Here is a 23720-nt window from a genome sequence, read left to right on the forward strand (position 1 = left end):
TAGTATTAAAGCAAATAAACAGACCAATATCCAAATATTTATTGGTAAAACACTCCTCATCTATTCTGAGATCTCTCAGTGCACAAACTAAGATATTACCTTCATCTGTGCAAAGCATCTCCAGCTGTAAATAGAAAAAGGGCTCAAAAATGCATAGATGAATATAGATGAATATTCTTAGAATCTGTGCATAGAATCTGATTGCCAGAGATGAGTAATCTGGAAGTTTGAATCTAAATGCCTCATTAAATTATTTTTAATGGTACCTAGTTATCCATAGCAGTAGAAATACATCTCTATTTTCTTGTTTTCTAGTATGAAAGAAAAGTATCATTTTCTACATCATGGAAACCACTGTGGCTTTGAGATTTTTTGGTGGGATAGGAAAAGGAAAAGTGGAGGAAGAGTGTAAATCCTTACACTTATCGAGAAGATCCTTTGAGAGCTTTATTTCTCTACATTTTTCACATTTTTTAGAATCTTGGCACAAAACTGAACAGAAGCATAAAGGCAACAAGAGAAACCTGCTTGAAATAATTCAGATAGGACTTTAGAGAGAGTTCATTATGATTAAGATACGTTCCTTATTTCTGTGCCTCTGCCCCAACATAGCTTTTTTCTCTGAAAAACATTTTTATATTTTTCTGCATTATCATAAATAAAATCTAATCTTTTTTTCCTCTCTGGTTCAAGGATCTTTAGTGGGTTTTCCAAAGTCATCTCTAAATGTCTGAGAAAATTATTGCACTATAGAAATGTACATATGCCTTTGAAGTCCTTATCATTTATCCTTAGGAAATTTTGCAGCTAAAAGGAAAGATATTTATTTAATGTTTTTCTGTTCTTTTATTTCTGTCCTTGATATGAACTACATCCCAAAACATACCAAATATGAAGAATAAAAACCATACATCTAGATAAAAGCAGCAAAGACAAGAAATATTTTCGTGGTTATAAGTAGCCCACAGGTTACTATGGAGACTACTCTTCTGGCACTAATTTTTTCTCCAAGGAATGATCTTGGCACTGGCCTTACATGTCTTTATAGATAAACACAATAGCTATGATATGCTCACTTCCAGATTCTGAAAATTTTAGGGCATTAGTGCCTTTATTCCAAGATATTCAAGCACTAGCATTATCAGTTATTCATTTCAGGAGCTTCAAAAAAGATTTCAGTTCGGTATACATAAACACATCAATTCATCAGTTAATCCACATTTCAGCTACTAAAAGAAAAAGAAACAAACAAAGAAGGAAGAAAGGAAAAAAGTAAGGAAGGCAAGAAGGAAGGCAGGAAGGCAAGAAGGAAAGAAGGAGGGAAGGAAGGAAGGAAAGAAGGAAGGAAGGAAGACATAATCTAAAATCCTGAAATACTAAGTATATATCAGTTCTGTGATAACTTCATAAAATTTATGTCCATGTTATTAATATTGGCCATATGTATGTTATACTTTACCACCACTTATTTCATTAGCTATAGCATAAGGAACCAGCCTGAAATTGAAGTTAGCACTGAAGCCAACAGAAAAAAATGATACCAACTACATTATGAAGGCAGACAGCCAGAGGCTCCTTAGTGGAGTCACAATGGCTTTAATACTCAAAATATTCCTCTATAATTTAAAGGCACACCTCAAATTGTGAAAGAAATTGTCAAAGAAGATATAGAAGCTACAACTCTGAAATCATAGATGATGCTAATTATCTCTACTACGAAATTCTGTTCAGTTTCATTGTAAAGGATAATAATATGTTTCGTTTTCTGTCATTCAATAGTTTGATTTTATAGGAAAATATTTCTACAATGAAAACCTAGAAATTAACCTGGAAGATAAGTTATTATGAGGTCTCTGCAGTCTATGTTTCTGTTAGATATTGCACACTCCACACTATCCAGTTTAATGGAACTCCAAAAAAAGCAGTTGAACAGAACATAAATCCAAGAGACAGAACTAAAACCCAGGCTACCATGAACTCCTGCCAGAGATCATCCTTGTAAATGATATTTATCTCTCTCTAACACCATACTTTTATCTGGCCTTTAACATCAACCTTTTTAACACTTTTTGACTCTGTGATTTGTCAATGGCCCAACTGTGCTAAAACAATTTTCAGATATATCTTTAGATGGGGATAAAGTCTTCTCACTCCAGTCATCACAGCAGTCCAGAGGTGACAAAAAGAAGGGGGAAAAGAGAAAAATTAAGCCCCCTGAGTAGAGTTCTGCCTTCAGCCCTGACTGAGCTGAGAGGTGAGGAAACCATACCTAAGTGGAGGGATTCAGCATGGCGTAGCAGGAGGGACACTCTGCCCATATCCACTGATACAGCCATATATGTTCATGGCATGATAATATGAAGGACATGATGATGCACAAGGCCCTCCTGTCTGAAAATCTCAACACCACCACTTGACATTTTATCCACAGGGATTTATGCCTTTGCAATTACCGAGGGAGGAGACCTCACAGTGTAAGCTGATACCCAAGAGGAATGAAATGGCAGCCACTCGAAGAAAGAAATACAGAAAAGCTAAAATACAGGATGAAGAGTTCGGGATGAAAAAGACCACTGAGAGGGTAATTAACTGTAAGTAAAGAAAAAAAACAAAGACAAATTCCATACGTCACTCTTTTCCCTAAATAAAATTCCATATCCTGGTTAAGGAAAAGGAGCAGTGAGAACCAAAACAAATAAAATACATATTGGGCACCTGGTAGATAAATCCTTGTTGTAGCTGTGGGTTGTAAGGAAGAAACAAAATGTAGAAATGAAAGTAGGAAGATAGGGAGGCAGCATAATAACAGAAATCAAAGTTACAACAAAAACTAAGAAACTGTGAAGCAAAATCCTAATACATATCTTGTATTGAATGTGGGAATTTCTAATTTCACATTTGGCTCTATTTGGAGATTTGATCCTGTTGTGATATGGAAGTAAGTTGGTACCTAATGAGAAAAATGCTAGCTACTCTTCATCTCCAACGGTTACATCAACAGGAGATTAACTGTGCGAAAATGTTATGCAAATCTTTCAAAATATTCACTCAAAATCTGCTCTAAGTGAATGCCAACTTAGAGTTGCTAGAGATAAAAATTGAAGCTATATGATTTCTTAGAAGTAAATATATAAGGTACAAAAGAAAAAGAAATATAAAATATTTTTCCTCCTTCAATTCCTAAAAAGGAAATTTCCTAAAACTAGTTCCTCACAAACATAGGCACTGTCTCAGCATTCAAGTATGAAGCCTGAGGAACTGCAATTAGAGATCTCGCTAAAACAGACTCCATGTTGACTCAAACGATGTTTCAAAAACTAGGTGTTCTTTTTTCAATAGCATTCTTTTATTCATTCTGTCAGCAAATTTTTGTTGAGCATCTCCTGTGAGCAAGCCATGCTGCTTAAAATGGAGATTGTAAAGTTCAGATCACTTGATCCCTATGCTTCCGAAGATTGATTTGCTGAAGAGGTAAGACATGTCCAAAAAACAACTATAATGCAAAGCAGAAAATGATAGTGTTAAAAGAAAACTTAAAGCAAAATGTCAAGAAAGTTCAGAGGAAGCAGAAATTATTCCCGTAGTGTTGAGGAGGATCAAGGCGTTTTTCCTGGAGCACACACACCAGCTGGAGTCAGGCCTTAAAGAACGTGTAGGATTTCTACAACCGTAGATAGAAGCTGAAGGAATCCCAAGTGAAAGAAAGAGTGCAATGAAAGGAGCAAACGTGAAAACAGCCCACAACGCGTTTGGGGGAAGAACATGTCCAGTTGTGTATGTTTAGTGATAGTATAAGTATATTGAGCACAAAATGCTAGACTTCCACGATTTTTCTAGGAACTACTGGCTCATACTCCGATTTTCAAGACATGCTTTTATACAAACCATAAACTATCTTCTGTTGAAATAATATCATAAAATTTAGATCTGAGACCTTCTAGCTCAACCCTCTACTTTGGCAAAAGAAGATAAATGGCATTTCCAAGTTCAGACAGCTAATTACCGGCAGCGTTGAGACCCATAGTGGAGTTTATTATTCCAGTTCAGGAGGAAGGATTTCCGCTGGTCCATAAATACTGTCTTACTCCACACCCTACCTCTCACTGTCTCCCAATTCATGCCAAAATATGCATTGGTTCACAGGCTGATCCAAGCAGTTTGTGGCCAAGGAGGAGGGTATTTTCTCTATAAGATGCTAATTGGTTCACACAGGGAGTCAGTCTCTACTTTGGCGTCATTAACTCCAGTTTCTAACCAATTCCTAGACTGGACCCTTATTAAGAGGGTCAAAACAACGTTGTCACCAAGAAAAGGAATTTCTAAAAAGAACCAATAGCAGTTGAAATGCATTAAACATAACTTTCTTAGATTTGACTCCCTCTAGAGTATGTTGGAGGAAAAGACTTGATCCAGTGAATTCTTTTTCAACACAAATTTTAAAACACAGGAAGTTCTTGCTATGATACTCCTCATCCCTCAAGAAATCTACAGGTTTTCTTAAAAAAAAATAGCAAAAACAATGTAGTCTTTCTTAATGGACAGAGCTGAAATGTTTCTGTTGAGTAAACTACTGATTTATACCTTTAACTCATTCACCAACTGATACCAGAAACAGAGAACTCTCAAGTCAAGTCATTAAATACTGGGTCTGCAATTTAAAGTATTATAACTCCAAATTCACAGTAATAGCTTTAGTATGAGGCAGGTAGTGTTTCTTAATGAGCTAGTATTTAATAAATGCTATCAAATCAAATAAACCTATCATGAAGCCTTTATTTCTACAATTTAAAGTTTACTAACCAAATTCAATGAGCTTCAGCTTTTCCATATATAATGAATATACATTCATTAGTAAATGTGCAAACGTGATGTGTTCTTTTATGGAAAGATATACATGTGTCCGTTCCATATTGCAAAAAGGATAATTAGGGACTTGCTCGATTCTCCTAAAATCTTAACATATGACTACATTTAAGAGATTTCTTTTACATGTTTTGCATTCTAGATCTCAGGTAGACTTAACATAAAATTTTCTCAAGGTCGCTGAAGCATTAAGTCTCATACATCAATAATAATAGAGGTATTTATGAAATCCCTCATGAGAATAATACCCATGCTAGCATAATCAAATTACATCAGATCTTTTCTGTCCTGTCTCATTCTAGCAGAGAACCCACATAAAGTATATATATATATATATATATATATATCCTTTATAAATATATATATATCCTTTATAAATATATATAATACATATATAGATATAGTTATGGATATAGATATATATTTTAGTGAGCTCTGTTTAATGAGCTTCTGCTATCCTATGTTGGTAGACCCTATTACAGTGTTATTTTATTACCTAACACCCCAAAATTTAAATATTGTTTGTAAAGAAACTTGGAAATAACATGGGTAAAGAAATCATAAAATCTTCATTTGAAAATACCTTAAACTCATCCGAATTTATGCAGGAATTCTACTCTGCAGGAAAACACATTCCGTTTTAAGCAGCTCTCATGGTCCAAAATGACCCCTGATGTCGTTCTCTCTCAGTTATGCTCCTCCCGGTAAAGAAAGCTCTCATCAGGCCTTGGGTCCCCAGCTATTAGTTGATTAGTAAAGTACTTTGGCTTGTCTACTAATATTAATAATTAACTTGATTGATTAATATACATTAAAGGGGTAGAGGAAAGTCACGCTGGTGGGAGCCTGTAACAGATTGGTTATTTATTTGAACAGTGTGGTGCATTAAGAGTTCATTTTGACTTTTTGAACACTGCAAAGCAGATAATTGCTCACTTTTCTGCAGGACTGAGAAAAAACACTCCAGTTTTTCACAAGTTGCAAAATGCAGTGACTAATCCTTATTATATTGTATTACACAGTTGTGTGAGGGCTTCTGATGTCAATAGACCATTTCCCATTCCACAGACTGGATCACTTGACTTTCTGTTTATTTAAGTGACACTCTTGTTTGAAATTCTGGGTGCTTCTTATCCCTTTGAGTCACACACTGCGTCTGGAAGCCTCTGCTCTGGCACTTTTAGCACCTCATTAATTACTAACTGTAGCAAAGCCCTGCTGTTTTGCAACTCTTCTGCCTTTGTTGGGAAATCACAACCCCTTGCTAGAATGAGAAGGCAGGACAATAGTTATCTGCCAAATGTCCAGTTGGGTGCATATTAGGAAGGCTAATTATCTTAGGGTCTTGTAATTTCCCTAGATATTCAAACTTGATAAGATAACTCATTGTGTCTCTGAAGTACCTTTAAGTTTAGCACCAGGGGACATCCAAGAAGCATTTGCATTCAGCTAACTAATATTCAGAGAAGTCAAACAATTGTTAAAGTCATAAGTGAGAATGGGTGATGAAATAGAAAATTGTCTCCTAGTTCACGTAGGCAGGTTTCAGATGGAGAGCCCAAAGTACAAAACCCCCAGGCAAAACAGCACGCTCAACTTCTTCAGCCCTTACAGTCTGAATCTCCCATTTGACTCTCAATATATGCCCTGCTCCACTGTTGTTTATTTTTTGTGCATACAAGTTCTGACCTGACCCCCCACACGATAAATTTTAAGCTCTTCAGAGGCAGAGGCTGTATCCTCTAATATTTTTTATCTGTAGCACCCAGCAAAGTGTTCCACACATTTCTCCATGTAGATGTTTAAAATACATGTTATTGGGGCCAGCCTTGTGGCCTAGTGGTTAAGTTCAGCGTGCTCCACTTTGGCGTCCCAGGTTTGGTTCCCAGGAGTGGACCTACAGTGCTCGTCAGCAGCCATGCTGTGGAGGTGACCCATATACGAAATAGAGAAAGACTGGCAGAGACGTTAGCTCAGGGCAAATCTTCCTCAGCAAAAATAAATAAATAAAATACATGTTATTTTTCTACTATAAAATATAACAGTACAAATAATTGTATAAATCAATACAAGGCCTTGAAAAGAACAAGGTCTTGAATGACAACTAGTATGATTTTATGAAGTATTAATCTGTCAAACCAAGCTGGTGTTCTATGTCAAGATGGCAGATACATTGAACAGATGCAATAAATGTAATCCACACCAGTAGTAGAAATGTGTTGTTGCCCTTGTGTCACATTTACTAATAAAGAGACGAAACATTCTTGAAATCAGTATTCCTCAATCTAGGGATGAAGTAAGAGTAAAAGGAATCCAAAGGATAGCTTCTCACAATCCTGAAGAATACCTCCTCATTCCCTTCATATGGAACTCTAAGACCCTCAGTCAAGTTAACCATTCTGATTTGCTCTCTCTCTTCCCCTAAAAACTCTGGTTATCTTCTCTCCGTGTTCCTTTTCAGCACCAGCCCTTTCCCAAACAAAGAGATTTAGAGTTGTTGAGAATCATTCACTGATCTACCTGTTGCTCTGGCTCTTGATAAAGATAAAGGGACCAGGCTAATTGGAGTCCCACCTCAACCTCTGCTCCCACCCTATCAGATATTTTGGAACCCATATCTCATCCCACATTCTCTCCTTTCCATGTTTACCTCCCTGCTTTGTGAGTCCACTCCCTCTTGTCACTTGGTAGAAGGATATGGGGGCACTGAGACAAAAATGAGGTCACCAGATGAAAGGAATGGAACATCATAGGATTGCCAGTGTTTCCTAGGCTTCCTTGTTAATAAACATCACCTGGGTTGCTTGTCAAACATACAGATGAACAGGTGTCTCCCCTGGAAATTCTGATTTCTGATTCAGTAGATCCTAAACTTAGACTCTGGAATCTATCCTGTTAACAAGGGCTCCAGGTGATTTTTATCTTTAGGAATATTTGGGAAAGACTGGAGCAGTGCATTCAACCCTGTTAGCACACTAGAACCTCCTGGGAAGTGTTTAAATCATACAGATACCCCAGTCACCAGAGATCCTGATTTAATGGTGTTGAAATAGAGCCCATTCATCAGTGGTTTTAAAAGCTCCCTCAAATGATTATACCATGAAGCAGCTTCTAAAACTTTAATGTGCATACAAATCACCCGGGGAAACGGTTAAAATGATTCAGTAGATTGTGATTCAGCAGGTCTAGGGTGGGGCCTGAGATTCTGCATTTTCTAACAAGGTGAGCTCCGTGGTGCTGCTCTGTGGACCACACATGAGTAGCAAGGCCTATTAAACTGACATCTTTGGGAATGGAGCCAGAGCTAGAACTAGTGCTCACCCACTCGACTTCCCTCTCCCTCTTTCTCTCCCACACACACATTATTTATATATTTTTGATTCCAGTGGTGAGTAAGACAAATAACATGGAAGAGAAGACTGAGAAGGACCTGCCAATCTGCTTAGATGGAAGAACTATTAGGTGAACGAATGTGACAACGTGCCGTAGTGCCTGCGTAGAGCCTGGAACGTGAGCCCTCAGGATTTGCTGCTGAATGTGAATCTGAACACTCTCAAGGGGTATACGCACAGAGTGGGTCATTCATTTGGTCTCAAAGGAGAGAAGGAAAAATTCGAGCCTAAGTCTTTCCTTTGAACAGTAATAACTTGAACACCTGAACCGCCTTTTCCCTATATCTCCATCAAATTTGCTTGAAAATCTGGCTTAACACTCTTCAAGACTGGTACCTTGATTGAACTGACCTGGTTCTGCTCATTTCTCTGTAGTCTAAAGAGTAACCTTTTTCCAGGGATAAGAAAGTATATATAGCATAACATTTTCATTGTGGATATATTTCGTTATATCTTCTTCATGACTCAATTATGAGCTCCTGGACACCCATGTTCTTCATTTCTTTGGTGTTGCTCTCACAACATTTAATAAATTTATGCTTATTGCCCACATAGTAGACACTTAGCACTCTCACTAATTGGCAGTGTAGAAGCAGCATCCAAGTGATTTTTATACATTACAGTAATTTGAAAATAAATAAATTTCAGTAGTACAAGTAGAGTGTAATACATGGAATAGACACATGTTATTTATGTGAGCAGGTTATAATATTTTTCCTTAAGTATGACTGAAAAAAAAACAACAGGGCCACTTTATAGCAAATTCATACTAGAGTTCTCTATTATAAAAATAAATACGATCTTCAGTTACAAAAGTAAATGCTGAAATATTAGATCTTCCTTCTATTATGTTCAGAATTCACCTGACCCCAGACTTTGCAAATACAAGTACATGAAAGTCAATGAAGAATTATTAAAAGAACCAGAACTAAAGTGTTTAGCCCAAGGAAATGGATAAATTCATAATTACTTTAAACTATATGAAGAGTTCTTCATTTGAAAATGGTAGTGAGGATCAAGGATAATGTCCAAAAAAGGTACAAAAGGAATGTTGAATAAATGTGAGTGAATGAATGAATGAATGAACGAGCTATTCTCAGGCTCCACTGACACGAAACCAAAAGATATGGATTTCTAAAGTAGCAAGAGTGATGAAACACAATGCTGAATGAAACAGCATCAGAACCCTGGTACGGAGACTAACAATATTGTATGTCAACTAGACTTCAATTGGAAAAAAAAAAAAAAAAAAGAATCCTGGTGTGGTAAAAGTTTCTTAGTGAGGCCAGCCCAGGCGCGTAGCAGTTAAGTGTGCCCGCTCTGCTTCAGCGGCCCGGGGTTTGCTGGTTCGGATCCCAGGCACGCGTCGATATACTGCTTGTCAAGCCATGCTGTGGCAGTGTTCCATATAAAGTAGAGGAAGATGGGGACGGATGTTAGCCCAGGGCCAATCTTCCTCAGCAAAAAGAGGAGGATTGGTAACAGATGTTAGCTCAGAGCTAATCTTCCTCACAAAAAAAAAAAGTTTCCTAGTAATGAGAGGGAGCGGGTTTTACTCTCAGCTTTGCCAGTATGGCCTTGGGCAAGTCATTTAATCGTTCAGGTCTCAGTTTCCCCATACACAAAATAAAATAATATATACTAGATGATCTCTAAGAGTCCTTCTAGTTCTAGAAGTCTATGAATTTTGCAAGTCAAATTATACTAGAATTTTCATTAAGCATCAAAAGTTTTACCAGTTTCTAGGCAAAAATTACAACTTGCTTTTGAAATTTCAATTTAGTACAGAAAGCTTATGCTGGCAGAACTCACCATTAGAGGGAAACGAAATTTGTTCTGTGTTTTTAAAATCTTGCAAAGAAGCCTGGAAATTCCCTCCCCAAAAGGCCTTTAAAAACAGCATACACTTTGGTCTCTCAAGGATGCTTTAAATGTTCTCCCATCTCAGGTTCAGGTGGCAAACAGTTTTATCCATCGTACTCCTCTCCCATTGATGGGCAGTGACACATAGAGCACCGTGTGTAAAGGACCCTAGACTTGGCGGTTCAGAGGGTCATGATCACATCAGTAATGTGCACTTCACAGGGATGGAGTTGTGGCATCGACTGAAATATCTGCCAAGTGAAAAAGATCAGATTAACTACCGAACCAGTCAAGTTCTCTAAAATATATGTGTTTCAACTTAGTATTAAAGGTAATTGTTGTTTGGCAATGGACATAAAATAAAAGAATCCATTCTTATATTTAATCTTTAAATACTTATCAATTCAACTACAGCAAATATATCTTATTCCAGAGGATTCAACTGCTCCATCTTTCAGTCAATCTTGCCCATTATCAGTAAGGACCTATGGAATCTTATTCTAAATTATCCCTTACTTCCCTCTTTGCTATTTTGATGGAAATTGTCTTTTTTTACTCTCTGATAGATCCCCTTCTGCATATATATTCTGGTTTATATATGCTAGGACCTATACTGACTGAAGGAACCAGAATCTGTCTTAAGGAAAATCTCAGTAGCCAACAACTACCAAGCTGTGTTTCTCACTCCTGCTATACACCCAGCATAGTCGGCAGGGGGTAGGGAGTCAGAGAGCTGTTCACCATAGTCCCACAGGGATGTAGTCTGAGGAAGGATTCATTTTTCCATGTGCTTCCATGATCACCACAGCACTAGAAAGAGAATGTGGTAAATCTGACACTGGCTCTTAGAGCTTTTACCTTGAAGTGACTTAGTGTCACTTCTACTGTCATTTCTTTCAACTTGTACGTTCTGTGCTTAACTAGAAAGGGAAGGAGGGGTGGGGATGTGAAATCTCTACATGTGTCCAGAAAACATAGTGAAGAGAGACAGGTTCCACACAAGGCCATGCCAGGGCTGGCATTATAAGGAAAACTCCTTTGGTCACTTTTCACCCATACTTGAGTGCTATACAAGATGTCTCTGGGCCCCAACTAGATCTGCTCTTGAACTGTTATATTAGTTACATTAGGTTCCACCAGCATAGGGAGGAATTTTGGCTCATACTCTGACCTTTGATTATAAGTTCCTCTTCGACATTTTACACAAGGCTGTAGATCTCCGTAACAATTCTACCTTCCTACGTAAAAAGGGACTATCAAGAGGAGACTGGACTATGACTCCTTTGTCCTACTCTCCCACTCTCTTTCCTCGAGTTCCAGAAGGGTTCTCCATCTCCTCTTCCTTCTGACAAGGAAATCTTTTAAGTACTGATTCCTCACTACACTGTGACTTTCAGTCAAGCTCTATATCTGGACCTCCAACTTTGCTTGCATGTGTAAGGGAAAGTTTTAGCATTTTGAAATCTGTTGTCTCTCAACAAATCCATGGCAAGACTAATATTACTAGGGATTCAAGAAAGGCAATATTGAGACTCAAAGCAGAACAACGAAATTGTGATCTGAGTGATATCTGCTCTTACCCCAAATAATAAATTGCCTGGATTCAATCGATTTCGTAATTGGAGGGCAGCCTAATTTCCAGGGAATGAAAATTCATCTGCTTAACATTTCCAAAACTGTTATCTTCAGATTAAGCAATGTAGAATATTAAACTTCAAGGCTGTAAATTAAACACAATGGCTTTCATTAGCTGGGGTAGTCTTTAAATTAAAATGTAGCGTGGGTACTAGTTAGTATCCAATCCAAAATATCTATGTTGTCACTGAGGGTTCCCCCAATGAAGCATTTAAAAGTTGTTTATGTCAGAGAAAATCCTTTCACTCAGTCCTCACTAAGTATCAATAGTAGCAGCAATTTCAATAACAATTAATTTAAAAGAGAAAATGAGTGAAGAGTAAAAATAGTATAATATGTTTTGCTTCCCCATTTTGGGTTTGAGAGCACACACCCATCTACTTTCAATCTCCAAGTGCATTTTCTGGATAAATTTTCTTCTCTCCTATCTCATAGGAACTCATGCCAACTCTCATATAAATCTATGTCAGGGAATTTTAAGTTATTTTTAGAACAATCCATTGTATAATCTTTTACACAGTCACCTCCTATGTCAAGGGGATTGCCATAAGGTGTCTAATTTAAATTTTGATTAATGCTTCATCAGGCCATCCCTAGAAAACTAAGTTCATCCTGGAAGCTCTCACACCTCGCTTTCTTCTGCTGCTTTTTCCTGCAGCTTCTGTTTCTGCCCTCACTTTCCCACTCCCATAGTCACCCAGCATCACATTAGACATGAGTCTCCCACATACTCATCCATAATGCCCTGCACAGGTTGGACTTTCTCCCTTTGCCAAATGTCAGAGATCTGCTAAGAAGAAAATAATCTAATTAACATCATTCATTCATTCTTAACTTTCTTGGGAGTATTTGCATTTAAAATAAATTTCTAATTGTGATGCTTTCCAGCAGTAGACATAATGATGTGAATAATTTCAACAATGAGAAAAAAATAGGTGAAAAATATACACACATGTACAAACACACATAGAGAAAAAGGAAAGCAAGCTATACATATAATTATTTGGGAGAGACATCCTCGAGTTATTACTTATCTATTGAAAGCCAGGCTGGCCTTGAATTTCTAACTATTATTCCATGTATCTTTAACAAAAACATGAAAGACACTATATGTTATGTAATTTACAATGTTACTTTAAAAAGTATTGATTCTTATGACCACAAATAATGAAAATTCACCAGTAAGTCATACAAAATCAATGTATCATTCTTCAGTAAGTCAGAGAATCAATTAACATTGAGGGAGGAAATCCATTAGTTTACCTGCCTCCTTTCCTAAACCCTGAAGGTAAATCCATTTTATAGGGCAAAATGATTGTATCTATTTCATTAAATCTTATAATTACGGAATTTAATAAGATAGTGGCTTCATGTTCCTGTACACTAAAATGATAAGTCCTTCTGTCAATTTTAGTAGACAAAAGGAAGGCCTCCCAGCAAGAAGGCATTTACATAGTGGCTCTTTTTAATGAGGAAACTTCTATGTTGTAGTGACAAATATTAATGCTATCTTAGCTCTTCAGACAAGAGAGAAAGAAAAGAAAATAACAGACTGAAGTTACCTCTAAATAAGAGAAGCCCTATGACTTCCCCCAAGATCAGAATGCCCCAACAATTTTTCTCTATAAGTTCCAAATCATAATAGTCTCTACTTATGTGCTTAAGGCCAAAAATTCATCCCAAAAGTGGCCTGGAACTTTGTACTTGTTTGATATTCTGAGGTCTCAAGACTAAAATTGAAACTCAATCCAGAGAAAAAACTAATCTAGAACCAGACACTCTTTACAAATAGACTATATGGTAAACCTCAGTTTAGCTTTCTTGTTTCAATTCAATGTCAGCTTTCCGACCCGCCAAAGGCTTCGAGAGCTTGACTTTATCCAGAGGTCAATAACCTGTTCATTAGCTCTGTGATGGATTAAAAACAGCCAACAATTCTTTGCAGCTCCTCATATCAGAAGATGGAGTCTATTGGGCAAATTCTGGAATATGGGCTGGCCCTGTAACTTGCTTTGACTGATAGAATGTAGTGGAAATGACACTGGAGGACTTCCAAAGGACCTTGCAGCTTCCTCTTTCATGTATCTAGAACCCAGAAAGCTCTATACTCAAAGGATGAAAAGCCACCTGGGAAGTAAAGCCTACCTTCTCTGCCATCTCACTTGAGCCCAGGCTCAGTGACCTGACAGCTGAATGTAGCATATGAGTGTAGTGTATGAGGGGAGACCACCAGGAGAAACAGTCAACTCACAAAATTGTGAGAAGCCATAAATAGTTGACATTTTAAGCCACTAAGTTTATGGGTGGTTGGTTACACAGCAATATGTAACAGAGACAAGCTCCCTGGGAGGAAAGCCCTTTGTTTCTACATATAGAATACCACCTGCCAAATTGGAAAAAGTGGCAAGTAAGCTAGCATCCAAATCTCAGGACCACCTGCCAACCAGGAGCTTCTCCATAACTTATGATGGGGCATACATCTTGGGCACACCCCACAGGCCAATGTGAAACCAAAATATATTTCTAGAAAGAAAGGATTATATGGGGGAAGAAAGAAGGAGGGAAGGGTAGAGCTAAGCTAACCCGTTATCACTAATATGTGAGCTAGGGTTAGGTTTCAGAGTAGGGAGCTTCTAACGTGGGCAGAGCTACCCAGCCAGATGGATGAGACACAGCAGGGGACTTTTGGGTAAGGTTGGGTGCACAAAACACCATCTGAGGAGAACACGTTGCAGAAGAATACTAGAATGTGTGGGGAATGGTGGAGCATGGGGGTGGGGAGGAGAATGAGAGCAGCCAGAGACCTGGGAAAGCTGACCCCCATTTCTTTGTTGGTTACTCTAAATATACTCAAACATTTGTAGGAAATAGGAGAAATGAAATGTCATTTTTCTCACATGAGAGCCATCCACCCACAGTGTTGCTACAGTAAACTGGTCAAATCATTAACCTACACAGACCCCCGCACAGGTATCAGCCATTAACAACACTCCCACATGGTCAATACTGAGCCACATTGAATTGCTGGAGGAGGAGGAGGCCTGTACCACTCCCTCCCTGAGTATGGCTGCCTCCCTAGCAAGCAGGCAGCCAACTGTGACCACTGACCTCCACAAAACAAGATAGAAGAGGAGCTTATCCCTCCACCTCTGAATCAGGGCCAGTCTAAGCAAAGGACGGAATCCTTCTTTATCTGCATTAAGACTCACCATCAGTCCTTTAAATGCTGTACATCTTAGACACAGAGTTTATCTCCCCCCACACCCAAAGCATTGTTCCGTTTCCTCTTCCCCCAACATACCAGTAGCCCTTATCATACAGCATTTATCTTATGGAAGCTTTAAATATTCATACGCCTGCCTCCCTCCTTGAGGGTGTTTTCCTTGAGGGCAGGGCCCTAGTCTTCATAGTTTTCTATCTCTAGAGCCTAGCATGGTGTTTGTCACATGTTCAGTGAATGCTGAAATAGGAGTAACCAGTTGACCAAAAGTAGCTCCCCAAATGCATCAGTAGTAACAAATGTAAATCATAAATGATAAGTAAGTATATAGATGGAGAGAGGTTGTTTTTTTTCTTAATATAGCTGCTTTGAAGAGATGTTTCCTAAAGCTTGTTGTTGAGCATGCCCTTATGTGCCTCTACATGCTATTTTATTTCTGTCGTAAACCGTAACACTGCTTTTAACCAGAGCATCAATACAACCTATAAAGTCATCCCCTCAATATTCTTGTCTCAAAGACCATGCCTACAACTCTGCCACTTTGTCTAGCCAGGAGTCACCATAGTAGGTAGCATCAATAAGCCTTTGTGGGATGAATGGACAACTGATTTACCACAGCTGCCACTCTTCACTACACTTTCCAATAACGTACCCTTACCCACCCGTGGATTGTGCAAGACTGGTTTCAGACCTAGCAGGAAAAAATAAATAAATAAAAAGTGACTTAACCAAACAGCCTTAAAATCGACATCATCTTCTGTTGCTGCTCTATCCTGAGCTGCTCCTTCTCTTCCTGTTTGTCACCTTGTTTCTGATGCCTGGCTACCATTTTGAACGTGAACTTTGCTTTGCTCCTTGCCATTCTGATTCTAGTAATTAGTTATTCACTTTGGTTTAGCCCATGACCTTGCTCTGAAGTCTGTTGCATGCCCACTTCCTTACTTGATAAGCCTTCTTAGCTTGTTACCCTCCAGCCTCCCCTGATCCCCTCCCCTTCACCCAACTCAGCATTAATCAGTGCATTCCTCTGGAAAGGCCAGATGACATGGGAGAAAAAGCACCGGCTTCAAATCAGACCACCTGGTTTCACGTTCCAGCTCTGACACTTACGTGTTACTTAGGGACTCAGCAAAAATTTTTGAAAGATACTTTAACAAAAGGACTATTTATAATAGTGCAGAGTTGAGAGAAACAGTAGCAGCTGCTGAGGCACCCAGAGACTAGGAATAGTGGGAATCCATTTCCACTCCTAGGCCTAAAGAGGCAGTGAGAGTTAATGGTGTTATTGAACCATAGCTCTTATTGAGAGCTAGTCATGGAAAGGGGCTGCTTGGCAGAGCTGTAGTCACCCTGAGGGATACAGCCACCTCCAGAATGATGCCAGAGCAGAAAGGGAGCAGGATCACTCTTTCCTCTCATGCTCTCATCTCCTGCTGGTACCCGCACTGACTGAACTCAGAAACCAGAAGAAGAAAGCTCTGCCAACTAGTCCGTAGAAGTCAACATCCTCGGGGTCAGGGATGGCAGAGAAAATAGATGTTGGGGTAATATGAAATCATGAGAATAGTTTCTATATAAGCTAAGCCAAGTAACTTCACCTTTCTGGCTTCAGTTGTGTCATCTATGAAACACCGTGTTTTGAGATAATATATGAAAAAGCAACTGCAAAAATAATTGCTTATTTTATTATAAATTATCCCTCATCTAGCCTTGTATTCTACATTTTACAATACTTCTATGTCTTTGATTATCTCTTATCCTAAGAGATCCTAAGTTATCCTAAGAGATATCCTAAGTTATCTCTTAACCTAAAACTGTGACCACAGCCACCCAAGCTTCACTGTTGAACTTACGAAGAGTTTCCCGGGACAAAAGAGACATGGCTATAAATCCTCATCCAAAGATATGAAGAGGAATACCACGAAATAAAGGGAAAGTCCTCACTCAATGAAATCCATGTTCCTTCCTCACCTACAATTCCTGAAAACAAACAGATTAAGTGATACCTCCACAAGGTGCAAAAGTCCTTTTCCTTTCTCTCTCTAGGTGTCTTCCCAGAATTTGAGGTTTAAAATGTGTTCTTCCTGGCCCCAAAGTTTAGAGACATCTAGAAAGATTAAACTCGTCCTGGACCTATTTTCCTAGGCCAGAGTCATCTAGGATTCTTGTAATGGGTTAGACTTTTCCAGAAAGCCAAAGAGTTTGAAAGCAGATTTCTAAATCTGGACCTATTCAATTAAAAACAATTCCGTAAGTGAAAGCTGTGATGTCACATAACTAGAAATAGCTTTGACATTTGCAATTACAAGTCTGTCTTTCTTTTTTGGGTATATTGCCATTATTTTCAGATTTAAAAGGGACTTTGGTGATCATTTAGTTGAATTCCCTCATTTTTCAGATGAAGGAATCTGAAACACAGCAACAAAGACAGAAAAAGGACTTACCTTGATTCCCTAGATTGCTAGTCTAGTCCCTTTTTCCTGCAACATGTGGCCTCTTTAATATTAAAGCTCTATAATCAAACAACATTTTCTGAGGTGTTAAATTCTTTCTATTAAGTACTACTGGATATTCACTTTTTAAATGAGCTCAGCAATTAACTGTGAAAGAAAGAAGTTTTTAAAAATAGGCACACCAGACAGTGCTCACCATAATTTTATGTGTCCCATAATTTCATCTGGGAGGAAGAACATTCTTTCTTGTTGACAGAAAGTAATCCATCATGAGGCTTGATTTTCTCATTTTCTTAATGCTATATAACCATTTAATCATTTTTTAAATTGCTATCATAACTCTGTCTCCTTTATTTCTCTCTCTCAAAATAGTCGTTGTCCTTCATCTACTAAGTTTAATGGCTTTTAAATACTGCTGTCTGCCTTATATTTCAGCACTGACTTCTAGCTGCGTCAGTTACACAGATCCCGCCAGCAGGACCCTGTTTGACTCACCCACTCAGATGCCTCCAGATCTGAGTAACTGGAGAGTGGAGCATTTTCAGGATCTGCATGTTAGCTCTGTGGTATAATGACTGATGTCAGCCTGAACTTTGCCAAACATCTCTCATCACTACTAGTTATACCCCACTCCAAACTATGGAGCTTGCTCTCTCTTTCTGGAGCACACCCCCTTTCACATATTTGCAGTATGGATTCAACAATATGACAATCATTTTCTATCCTTAAAGTGCTCCTGCCGCAACGGACAAAAATAACTTGTTACTGTGGTCACTGCCTGGTGGGGGAGATGGCAAAAGAGAGATGAGAAGTTGCAGTAACTAGTCTGGATGTGTTTAATCTCCTCTCTTTGTCCAAAATGATTCTATTCTCCTGGCCCGACTCTCTTAAACTCCTGGTTATCCACGCTCCCTGGGACTTTCATGTTTTCTGGAGAAAATAACAAGCAAATATTGACTTCTATGCCGGGCCTATGGTTTTTAACTTTCTTTAGGCTTGGGCTCTGGAATCTATCGTCAGCCACAGGCTTCTGTGAGTGTTGTTTTCTTGATTAAAAAAAAAAAAGTAATCTGCTGCACAAAATAGGCCATGACATGCTTTCCATAAGCATCTAGGACAGTTGAGCGAATGTAAGACTCAGCCAGGCAAGTAAACACACATTTAATAGTACGGTAACATGGATCAGGAAAAAGTTATTCTAAAGCATAGCGTCAAGAGAGAAAAAATACACTCGCCGTTTATTTAATGTTTTCCTTATGTTTCCTCAGAAGAGCGCTTATTCCTTGACAAGCTTTTCCTGCCCCCTGCATCTAGTACTTCTTGCCTGGGATGGCTCAAGAACCGTAGCTTCTCACCGTGTTTATTTATTTACACCGCCATTCCTGTTCTCATCCAAACTAACATACGTCTGCACAACACACAGTGAAAAGTAAATGTCTTTCTTCATGTTTATTTCCCTGAAGTTGTTCACCAAATTGCTTTTTTACATCCCTCGTGCAATCTCATCCCATCCGGCTCAAGTATCCCGGATTAGAAAGGCCGTCTCTGGAGTCCTTTTCAAAGGGAGCCTCCCACAGCCTTTAAATCCCTCACGTTTCATGGGGCAGATATTCAGGATCTGAGGTATTAAGAGGGAAAGCAACTGACAGGGACAGGCACAGAAAAAGAGAGTAGCTTCTTTTTTGGACAATCATTATTGGAATTGTCCTGTTATCTGTAACTTTCCTGGTTCAAAGTGATAAATGCAGTCATTTGCAACTGGACATTATGCAACAGATAAAGGAGGGGAGTCTGTGTGTGTGTGTGTGTGTGTGTGTGTGTGTGTGTGTGTGATGTACAGAAAAGACAGTTTCACCATAGAAAGAGGGATGTCACAAATGGGAATTCTTAAAAATAAGCCCAAAATCATAATCTTGATGGGGTTATTGTCTTCCCCATAATGTCAAACCTAAAGAAAACTATCCTACTTTCAAAATTCCAATACAAGTATGCAAGGTAATAAATGGTATTTAATTCAGAAATTAGCATGGAAAGACCAGTCTCTCAGATTTTAATTTTTAGCACTTTGACAAAAGTGCATATTGCATGTTCTCTTCTAGGCCATTTCATCTCCTCAATCCTCACCTTAGGGATGTGTAACAACTATATCATTGAAGACTTCGGAGACATACAACAATTTAAATCATTGTAAACATGCAAAATGGGATGGATGGGGCAATAACCTTTTTTTCTCCTCTCATTTATCAACACATAAATTGAAGGCAATCCAGCAACAGGGACTACAAATGGAGGAAAGAGAGAGAAATACAAATCTTACGTCTTTTCCCCAAAAGGCTTTAGCTATTTTCGAAACCTAAATTATTCGAGCATAAGAATTAATAAGGTGTCTATGAATCAGGGACTGTTTCAAAATGACCTCTTGGAAGTTTGGGGCTGTGTAAAACTGTAGTGTTACTGAATGTAGTCCTTCAGATATTCTGATAAATACAACACATAGGACAGGTTTATATGAAAATCATTTTGGGGGCTTGTGATTTTCAACTAAATACTCCTTCGGTAACTACTGGAAGCTCATCGACTTGTGCTTCTGGAGAAAAGAGGTGGGAAGCTTACCATTGACTAATAACAGGGTGTACACTGCTCAGAACTGCCGGTCCTCGGTCTTCCCCCTCTGGGTGGACCACTAAATCTTATTTTCCGCTGCCATGGTCCCCCACTTGCTCTGGGAACAGAAGGAAGTAGTGGGCTCTTCCTGCCTCCCCCAAGACCGGGAAAAATCTTTCCAACTATCATTCCCGGTCCCCTAGATGAGAAACCAAATTGCATAACAGATTCTCTCAAGAATATTGGGAGACTGAGGGTGAGAGAGAAAGGGCCAAGCGAGGGCAAGCTGACTACGGAGGGAACTGCCTGAGCGGAGGAGGAATCTTCCAGAGCCGCAGCAAAGGCTCAGTTTGGAAGAAAGCCGCAGCACAATTGAATTTCCAAAGGGACAGTCCCGAGTGCACACACCTCTGGGTCCTCCCCACTCCGAGCAAGTAACCTGCGGCCAAGCCGACGCTCAGTGCCCACCGAGCTTCCTCCGGACCACTCGCCCAGCGCCCAACTGCAGCTACTTTTATTGAAAGACAAGAGAGAAAAGCCGCAGAGGAGGGGCTCGAGAAACTGAGTAGGAGTCCGCAGCCAAAATCCCTCCAGCGAACTGCCAAGGGGCCGAGGGGCGAGTTGCCCAGGGTCCAGCGGTTGCGCGCCAGCGCTGGGGGTGAGAGCGCGGGGGCGCAGGGGCGCACGGCCACGGCGAACAGGGTGCGCCCAGCCTGAGGCGACGGAGGCCAGCCGGACTCGGGAGTGGGGGCCGGGGGTCTCGCGCACCGCTGGACCTTCTGTCCTAACACTCGCAGCCCGAGCGCGCCCACCTCTCCCCGGGAGAGCTGCCCTTCTGAGGGGCTCCCTCGGCACGCAGTGCCTCCCCCACTACCCCCGGCTCGCGTTCTCCCGCCTTCTTTGCAGTGTCCAGAGATGCTCCGCTGCAGACCCGGGACCCCTTAGGCGCCTCTTCCCGTCCCTCTGCCAAATCGCAACGCCTGTACTTTTCCAGCTCCCTCTTTCCCTCTTGAAATTGAAAGTTATTGAGGTCGCTCAGGGTTGTTGCTCCAGCAGTTTCCTTCCCCGCCCCCGAGCTCCCCCCGCCCCCCACAGCCATACCCCTCTCCCCCTCCCTCGCTGGTCCTTCCCTCCCTCCCTCCCTCCCTCCCTCCGCCCCTCTGGGGTGCTCCTGAGAGCCCAACCCAACACTGGAGTGGCTCCTGCTCGCGAACGGCAGAAGCAGCTCGGGGTCTCTCCGCCGCCCCTTGGCCATGGCCGCGGTGCCCACGGCGCCGGCTCCCCTGCGCTCCCCAGGCCCCCGCCGCTACCGCCGCAGCCGCCGCCACCTCTGAGCCCCAGGGGCCGCCGCCGCCGCCACCCGCCCGGATCCCGCCCGCGGCCGCCGCCGCCGCGCACCATGCTACCTGCGGCCGCCCCGGCGAGGCCGCTCGCTGCTCCTGGAACCCTCGCTCGCGGCGTTGACAGCCACCCTTGCGGAGCCGCCGCGGTTCAGGGCTTGGACAATTTGAAAGTACAATAGTTGGTTTCCCTCTCCACCCGACCCGCTTCGTTTGCCATCCCAGCACGCCTATCGGATCTGAGTGGAGAAGTTGTCCGCTGCTTGGGTTCTCTCTCTTGCTCTCTCTATCCGCCTTACACCTACACATATTTCTGAAACATTCAATATAATTAACAATCACAAGAAAAAGGAGAAAAGGAAAGGAAACATTACTGGGTTACTATGCACTTGCGACTGATTTCTTGGTTTTTTATCATTTTGAACTTTATGGAATACATCGGCAGCCAAAACGCCTCCCGGGGAAGGCGCCACCGAAGAAGTAAGTGCAGAGGTTTTTACGCGTTTGCTCCCTCCCGCCGTGTTCACCTGTCGGGTCGCTGTGCCTGTCCAGAGTCTGCTCCCAGCCGGCAGCTGTCCTCCCGCCTTGCACCCCACGCCTCCGACAGGAGGTAACAGTATAGGCTCCGGTGTAGACGGCGCCTTTCACGCCTTCCTCTCCGCGCCGCTCTCTTCCCCGGCATTCTCGCGGGTGCTCGAGTCCCGCGGACCCGACGCTAAGGTGGCTCCCGCCCCCTCGTAACTTGAGGTTCGCGGAGAAGTTCGGTCCTTCGTTAGACTAGTTCTAGGAATCTGTGCCTTCCTTCGAGAGGCAGACGGGGGCCTCGCGCCCCAGGCATCCCGGACGCGCGGCCCACAGCATGCCCGCGACCACAGAGTCAACGCCCGGGTAGGCACGGCCACAGCGCCCGCTCACCTCGCGTCGCCGCCTCGCGTGGGGAGACCTCGCTGCGCCCTCCCGCTGCTCTCGGGGTGCGAAGAGGTGGCCCGCCAGCCCGGGGACCAGCGAGCGGGCGCCTGCGCCGCGCTCCCCCAGCCACGCGCGGGCCGAGCCGAGGGGCGCGCGAGGCGCTAAGGGTTCGCGTGGCTGCGCGCTTGCGGAGCCGCTCGCGGTCCCACTGTCGGGGTCTGAGGACTGCAGAGCCCCACCGCTGGGAGCCGGAGGTGCCGGGTTTCCGGTTACAATCTTGCCTGTTACGCGTGAGCGCTTTTACCATCTCAGGCCCTTTCAAGTGGGTCCCCTGGGGCAGATATATACTGAGGGTGGTGTTCCCCCTGAAGACTCGCGCTCCTCGCTGCCCTTTATCCTGACTCCTGGTACTTGGAAGTCTGGCTTGCCAAGGCTTAAGACAGTGCCCTGGCTGGGATCAAACGGGCACCCCAGAGCACCCTCATCCCGAGTGGGTCTGTCTGAAAAGTGGCGTCTTCCAGAGGTGAGGGGACAGACGCAAGAAGGGCACCTCTTCCTGCTCTCGGGTAGCCAGGCGCGCTGGTCGCGCTGGAGTCTGTGCCGGCGTAGGGAGTCCCTTCGCGGAGAGCAGAGCCGGGCGCGACCCTGGCTCCAGTGTGGGGGTTGCTGGTGGGGACAGGGAGGGAGAAACCTCCGCGGAGCTCTCAGAGCGCAGAGAGCGATGCTCTTGCCTTGGCCCCTAGGACCTCCCCGGGAGGGGAGCAGACGAGTGCTGGCGGCGCCCGGTCCGCGCGCGGAGCCCACTCGGAGCGCCAGCCGCAAAGCCCCTCCGGCCGGGCGGGGTGCCGCGCGTAGGACACAGCACAAGTTTGTGTGAGATGGAGATTTAGTAATCGCTTCCCCGCCGCTGTGTTTCTCTGCCCTGCCTCTGGTCAGGAGGGTCCCCTGAAAGCTCCCTTTGTGCCGCTCACCGCGGGCAGACAAGGTTTGATTCTCCTGAAAATTGCCTTTAAAAAACGTGGCTGGGCCCGAGAGCCAGGGGCTCCGGCCGGCTTCACCGCTTCTGGGATCGCGTAGCAGGGGTCAGGAGGACCCAAGCTAAGCATGTCAGGGCATCCGATTTATTATTCTTGGACTCTGAATGGTTTGTATTCTTCGGAACTCCTCCACCCACACTTTCACTCAAGCTGCGCGGCCGCCTTAACGAAGGAGCGGCCCGGGCTCGAGCCTTGCCCTCGCGCCCGGCGGTCCCCGCCTCCTCTCCTCGCGGGGTCTAGCTGGGGGAATTGAGTCACAGGTCTGTGGGGAAAGGGATGCCGCGCACAAGCACAGCCTCCTGCTTTCCATCGCTCTTCCAGCCCGTGCCCAGCCTGCGCCCACAGCTCACTGTCTCCACCCCACGGACGACCCCTGGGCCAGGAGCCACACAATTGCCGGGGCG

The 23720-nt window shown here is 42.4% G+C and overlaps 1 protein-coding gene across 1 annotated transcript in view; it reads left to right on the forward strand.

Annotated features, from left to right (window-relative positions):
* The first annotated feature begins 21217 nt into the window (after nucleotides 1-21217).
* RSPO3 (R-spondin 3) overlaps nucleotides 21218-23720 on the forward strand; it is a 76118-nt gene continuing 73615 nt past the window's right edge. The window contains exon 1 of the mRNA XM_014781206.2: nucleotides 21218-21850. Within this exon, the coding sequence (XP_014636692.1) occupies nucleotides 21754-21850 (97 nt within the window). The 5' untranslated portion in view covers nucleotides 21218-21753. The remainder of the gene's footprint in view (nucleotides 21851-23720) is intronic.

The sequence above is a fragment of the Ceratotherium simum genome, chromosome 19 (assembly GCF_057802395.1).
Source record: "Ceratotherium simum simum isolate JZ-2026a chromosome 19, ASM5780239v1, whole genome shotgun sequence".
NCBI classification, from domain to species: Eukaryota; Metazoa; Chordata; class Mammalia; order Perissodactyla; family Rhinocerotidae; genus Ceratotherium; species Ceratotherium simum.